The sequence below is a fragment of the Galleria mellonella genome, unplaced genomic scaffold (genome assembly GCF_026898425.1).
Source record: "Galleria mellonella isolate WM207_F2 unplaced genomic scaffold, CSIRO_AGI_GalMel_v1 utg44, whole genome shotgun sequence".
Lineage (NCBI taxonomy): Eukaryota > Metazoa > Arthropoda > Insecta > Lepidoptera > Pyralidae > Galleria > Galleria mellonella.
Window position 1 is genome coordinate 345916 of NW_026442100.1, and position 6584 is coordinate 352499.

A 6584-nucleotide genomic window follows, 5' to 3' on the forward strand; every position below is an offset into this window, starting at 1 on the left:
TGTATTTAATGTATTGTTAGTTAGTATATTATTGTTAGTTACTTAGTTCAAAATATTGTATTAGTTAAACTTAACTTTTTGTTTTATATGATCTCTGAATAAATTCTCTTCTTTCTTATATTACAAGGTAGTCTGTAAGAGATTGCTTTAGCGATAAGATCGCCTTTTGTACCTTTATGTATATATTTTAATGTGTACTTTACGCTGCTGTATTTTACTTAACTTTTATAATTGTTATTGTTTATTTTTGTGTTTTGCTGCAATTCTTTGTTACACCAAAAATAAATAAATAATATTAATTAAAACAGAAACTCACATTATGAGACATCTAGTTGGTTTTGTTAATCAATGTTCATTACTAAACAAATTGATGAACCTACACAGCTTCTACTACCTTGTGTGATGTTCGAGTAACATAATTACTACGGAGGTAATTTTATTGTGTACATGTACATGTGAGATTTACCCCTACGCTCTTTTGAACATTTATGTCAAAGCAAAAGTTGGATTATATGGTATATATTCCGTTAAGCGAACGATTTTCTTTATTTACTGTTTTCAATTTTTTATGTTACATCAAAATTTTTTGTTTCGTCTTTTATTTCAATTATTATATTGAAATAAATATTTGCCGGGAGACTTTACAGTCATAGTGAAAAAGGAAAGAGCTATAAAATTCTTTGATGCCTGTTATTTTCGGACTCTTCTGGGTATTGTTTCTACACTATGTTGCACTAATTCACTAGCACCGAAGTATCTAAACGAATTAGTTTTTCTATGAACAAAAATAACGGAGCAAACAACATCACCATTGACGTAAATATAACCGTGCAGACCTGAAGATCTTCTTGTCTCTTTCTGATGCCATGTCAGGGAAAGGGAGGAGTACAATAAAATTTTCAAAGAAACTCCAGGTAAGTAGGTACATGGATGTAAACATGTAATTAAGATATGAGATCATGACTAACTATACTTATTGGTTTGATATGATGAATGATAATGATCTGACCACAGACAATTTTATTACGGAATTAATATAAATAGAGCTACAGAGTCACGATGAAGTTAGTTCAGTTCAATAAATATGTCGTCTTACATATTTTACATTTGTTTGCTCTCTGTAATTGTAAATGTTTATTTGTCACCGATAGACGAAAACCAACCTCTGAGTAAGCGTTTTATAGTTTACGTCGATTACGGATACTGCCTATTATAATCGGTTTTTTAATATTCATTTTTAGTGACAAAAATTAAGTAAAAGAGCCTGAAGGAGAAAACTGGAACAATTTTATTTCTATTTATAAACGTAAAACTTCTTAACTTTTTTTTAATAAACGTAATTTACAACGGAGGAGTTACTTGTTTGTATGGGCCTTTTAATTAAAAATATCTTCTGATTTTTTTAACTTCCTTTTTATAAATTTTATCAATAATTAGTTATATTGCGCGGTTTCGTCCGTAATCTTATCGCGATATTAAATTACTTATAACCTTTGTGCTGGTCCCCCCCTTTCCGCCCCTGTGTACCCCTTCATATAATAACTACCCTCTAAACTAAGCTACACATGGAAAACTTACAAAGCCTAAGAAAAGCCTACGAAGGCTTAACCTAATGAAATCTATGAAAATCCAATGAAACCTACTCTAAAGAATGGCTTAACACCCTCAATATAACCCCATACCTATATTGCCTTATACACCCCAAACATCCTATGAATCATATAAACTCTTACAATAAACACATAATATTGAACAGATCTTATAGTAGAACACTTACAGATGGGCAAAGCACCGGGTTTAAACCCGGTGCTTTGGTAAAAACCCAATAAACACCCATAAACTCCCATAATCACCCAAAAAAATAGGTTTTTACGTATTTTTTTGAAAATATGTAAGTAATACCAATAAATTATTTTTATAAATTGTATTGATCAATTCTACAATATTAAATAAAACGTTAACTAATAATATTTCAGGAAATTTTAAAAATCTATATATAATAAAATGAAAGTAATTAATTTTCAGTGTTTTCATGTTGCAGTTGATCAACATGTTGGCCTTGTTGCTTCCCGTAGATACTTTAAAATTTCTTCATAACACCTCGTTCGCACACATGGCCGTATATATTTAAATTCTTGAGCCACTAACAGTCCGAAATACTCATTTCTTTTATCCTCTTCTCCATAAATTAACAGTTTGTTTCTTCTTTCAGTAAATTTTCTTTTACTTTATCCTCGTTTTTTTTCTTTGTTGCGACGACGCTGGGTAAATCATCTGGACACTGGGTCTCACTATCGCCAAATATATTTGGAGATCGGCTTCGGCTACGGCTTGGCAGACATTTTTTTCTTTCTACAATTTTAAATTAAATTTATTAGAATAAATGCTTCGAACACACGCGATCTAAGTACCTTTTGTGTTTATTATACCTTACCTACCTAGGTATAAAAAGAGTACTTACGTAGATTTTCTTTTATTAACTGTTTTATACGAAGATCTTGATCTCTCAAATTAGCATCCATTTTACTTCCAGTGATTATCAACTAAATTAATAATCCACAAAGTATTAAATAACGTTTTTATGAAATATTTAGCACAAAAACAATACCCTTTAAATATCGATCGTCAGTAACTGTGGCTGACTTACCTATATTCTAGCAAGCAGGACTGCCAGATGTGAAGGGGAAATCCCCAATAAATTGTTGCATGTGACTGATGATGTGAGCATGTTCGTTTCATAATAAAAATGTTGCCAGGTAACCAAAAAGTCTTATGTTTTTGTGCGAATTACGATCATAATCTTTACGATCGTACATTAAAAAATAGACAAATAATAGTATGAGTACGATTTAAATCGTATATCTGTCAACCCTGCTAGCAAGACAGCGACAAAATCACGTTGCATAACAATGTAGCCCAAGCTTATATCTTATGAAATATACGGAAGAGATACGGACTTAGAAAAAACAGAAATGTTGTTCTTTGTGGAAGTCATTGATGAAATTCTATGTATTTTAGCCCGCAAACTTTCTTCAAACAAAAACAGCGCCATCTAGTATCGAGTTCTGTAATTATCTCTTTGTTTATGGATTTGAAGTAAGACCGCCACGCATGCAATACATTATGACTGGGGATTCCCCTATTCGTCGACGCTGAATATGAGGCGACGACAATCACTGTCAAACGTGTTCACTATTACTCTGACTCTGGTAACGTGACTTCCTGGTAACGTGTTAGGTAGGAAAAGCAGTAAAAAAGTGCATATTAAGGGAGCAGATTTGAAATAATATTTATACTTAACAAGAAATAATTAAAGGTAAGTGGATTTTTGAATGATACAATTATATCATGATCACTTAACAATTTTAACTTAAAATTAGATGTATTATTACAAGCTTTTATTTAGCTTGCGTTATGTAAATAAAAGTATGTAGGTATGTTCGTATGTTGATGCAATTATCCTCAATCCTCAACCGACTGGGATAAAATTTTCCATACACGTTTATTTTGGATGATAGTGCATAGTTAGCTGAGAGTCGTCATTGGATAATAATGGTGGATAGCCTAAGATGTGTACTAGATATTTATTTTTAACATAATATGCGTAAGTACCTAATCGAATTAAAGAAGTTGCTGAGAAAAATACAGAACAATACGATAATAAACTAGCGTCTGCGTTTAATCCTCCGAGGAGATGTAATTTTACAAAGGTTTTTTGTATTTATTTTATTATTTTTTTAATAAATTTATTGTAAATAACAAGAAATAATCATTGTAAAAAAATAGGCACTCTATTGTTGAATTTTCGTCAGACCAACTAATCATCGTTCATTTTTTTAGGTTCAATGGGGAGACCTAAAGATTTACGCATATGGGAGCACTACCGTACTTTACCAAACAAGTCTGTTTCTTGCAAGCTTTGTAATAAGGTCTACAAATTCAGTAATGCTGCCAAAATGCTTCAACATCTTATCACTTGTCCAAAATCTCCAGAAACATTAAAAGACTCTATGAAACTTATAAAAGATAGCTCGTCCAAAACCAAAATGTCTGGACTGTCAGAGATAGAGACAAATGATTCTTTTATAAGCCCCTCGTCGTCTGCTAACACTACAATAAATGCTGAGTTTCAAGACACCGATGATCATATAAAAACAGAATTAGCGAGAGCTATATTTGTAACAGGGACGCCATTATCGATGGTGCAACATCCTTTATGGATACAATTTTTCGAAAAATTGCAACCAAAATTTAAAATACCTTCACGTAAAGCTTTAGCGACAAAATACTTAGATAAAATATATAGAGAAATGCGTTTTGAGTTAAATGAGGAACTAAATGCTTGTAGTTACTTACACCTTCAGTGCGATGGCTGGTCTAATTTAAGAAATGAAGGAATAATAAACTTTCTTATATCAAAACCTCAACCTGCATACGTTAAAAGTTTGAATACAGAAAGTAATCCTCACACTAGTGAATACCTTAGCCAAGAAGTTGAAAAAGTAATGAAAGTGTATGGAGCAAATAAGTTTCTTGTACTTATTGGCGATAACGCTAGAAATATACAAAAGGCATTCGAATTAACAAAACTCAAATATCCACATGTTGTTCCTCTCGGTTGCTGTGCACATATCCTTAACTTGTTGTGCCAAGATATTGTAAAGATACAAGAAGTAACTGTGTTTATTATGCAAGCCATAAATATAATAAAAACTGTTAAAAGGAGTCAACGATTAAGTTCCTTGTTGATAAAATCAAGGCAGGGTGAAGATTCTACACAAACACTAAAATTGCCTTGTGCTACAAGATGGGGAAGTCATGTTACTTCGTTAAAAAGTTTGAAAGCAAATAAGATAGCTTTGCAAATATTAACAGTTAGAGAAGATGTGGTAATTTCAAGAGATATTAAAGATTTAATTCTAAGTGATGATTTCTGGACGAAGACAGGGGAATGTATAAGTATTTTGGAACCAGTCACTGAAAGCATATTTTACTTAGAGAGCGACCAGAATCGTTTGCATCGCACATACATTACATTTAGAGATGTACAAGCTAAGATACGTTTTGCATTAAATGAGATTTCGACATTGAGCGAAGAAAGCAAACAGCAGATTCTAACATCAGTATCTTCAAGATGCAATATGGCAATGAGGCCAATACATTTTGCAGCATATATTCTAGACCCCAGGACTCTAGGAGTCGAACTTACTCAAGAGGAAGAACTTAAGGGTATGGAGTTTATCTACAATTTAAGCCAACACTTAAGTTTGTCAAATGTAATGGCAGATTTGGCGTGTTATAAAGCTAAAGAAAACTTTTGGGCCAGAGGATTTGTATGGAGCTCATTAGATAGCATTGAGCCCCTAATATGGTGGAAAGGTATTTGTGGTTCCACTGAGTTAAGCAAAGTAGCGATTCGTATTCTATCAGCTCCCTGTACTTCGGCAGCCACTGAGCGTTCCTTTAGTATCCAAGGCTACATACATAATAACAAAAGAAATCGACTTACAACTGAAAGAACTGAAAAAATTTCATTCATTTGTTGTAACTGGAATCTTAAACATAAAGCTGAATGCGAGGACATTCAGTTTAATGAAGAAAATACCTTAGAAGCTTTCATTGAGCAAGTAAATGAACATAACAGTTTAGACGAAATAGAGCCTATCGAACCTATACAATTCATCGCTTGTAATAACTCTGAATCTGACAGTGATTGACTGTAGTTTTACATTTTACTTTCATCTCTTTCTTAATAAACTCAAAATCAAATTAAAAGTTTTTTATTCTGTAGGCTGCATAATAATATTGTCTATGTCCAGTATAGTGGACGTCTTGCGGCTGAGATGACGATGATGAAGTACAAAATCATAAACACCCAAAAATTTGGGTGTTTATGGGGTTTAAACCCAATAAACCCAAAACACCCGGTTTTTACCCACCAGACTTTAAACCCACCCAGGTGGATTGCCCATCTCTAAGAACACTTGATCATCTGGCCAGATAAATAAATGTGTGATCGTCTAGTAATGTAGGACCCGTTGTGTGTGTAATAACCAAAAGGTTCTTTAATTGGTATATGATAGGAGTTAAATAATGACGATGATTGATAAATCTTTAAGGATTAAGAATAATTAATGAATTATACTCATAATTCATGTAACTAGGAAGTTATGTTAATTTAATAGTAAATTACAGAATAACTGTAATAATAAAAAAATGGGGGAGCGGTCGGGCCCCTCACACGCCCGGACCAGTGGAAGACTTTCCAACTATCTATAACTCTTCCTCCTAAAAGGTAGGGAAGGGTATTACTATTTATTAATGCACTCTGATGGTAATAAGGGCATGAGTATTCTCAGTTCCAAACCAAACATAAGTACATTTACTTCAACATTACAGTGGCTCCACCAGCCCCACGATGCTTCCAGTATAAATTGGTGTTTGCCAGAGGCAAAAGGATCGGAACTGAAATCCCAGGATCACTCCGACACGAGAGCTTACTCATGGGCGATGACCCTTTCAGTCCTATATGGCGACATAGAGATCACCCACTAACAGTACGAAACTGTTTCCCAGCGTCACCC

The 6584-nt window shown here is 33.2% G+C and overlaps 1 protein-coding gene across 1 annotated transcript; it reads left to right on the plus strand.

The window, feature by feature from the left end:
* Positions 1–3208: 3208 nt before the first annotated feature.
* Positions 3209–5970, plus strand: LOC128201466 (uncharacterized). The gene is made up of 2 exons (XM_052898526.1): positions 3209–3316; positions 3841–5970. The coding sequence occupies exon 2, from the start codon at positions 3846–3848 to the stop codon at positions 5715–5717; it is 1872 nt and encodes a 623-aa protein (XP_052754486.1). The 5' UTR covers positions 3209–3316; positions 3841–3845; the 3' UTR covers positions 5718–5970.
* The last annotated feature ends 614 nt before the right edge of the window (positions 5971–6584 follow it).

Coding starts and splice junctions, on each gene's coding strand:
- LOC128201466 (XM_052898526.1), top strand. CDS start 3,846: ATGGGGAGACCTAAAGATTTACGCATATGGGAGCACTACCGTACTTTA.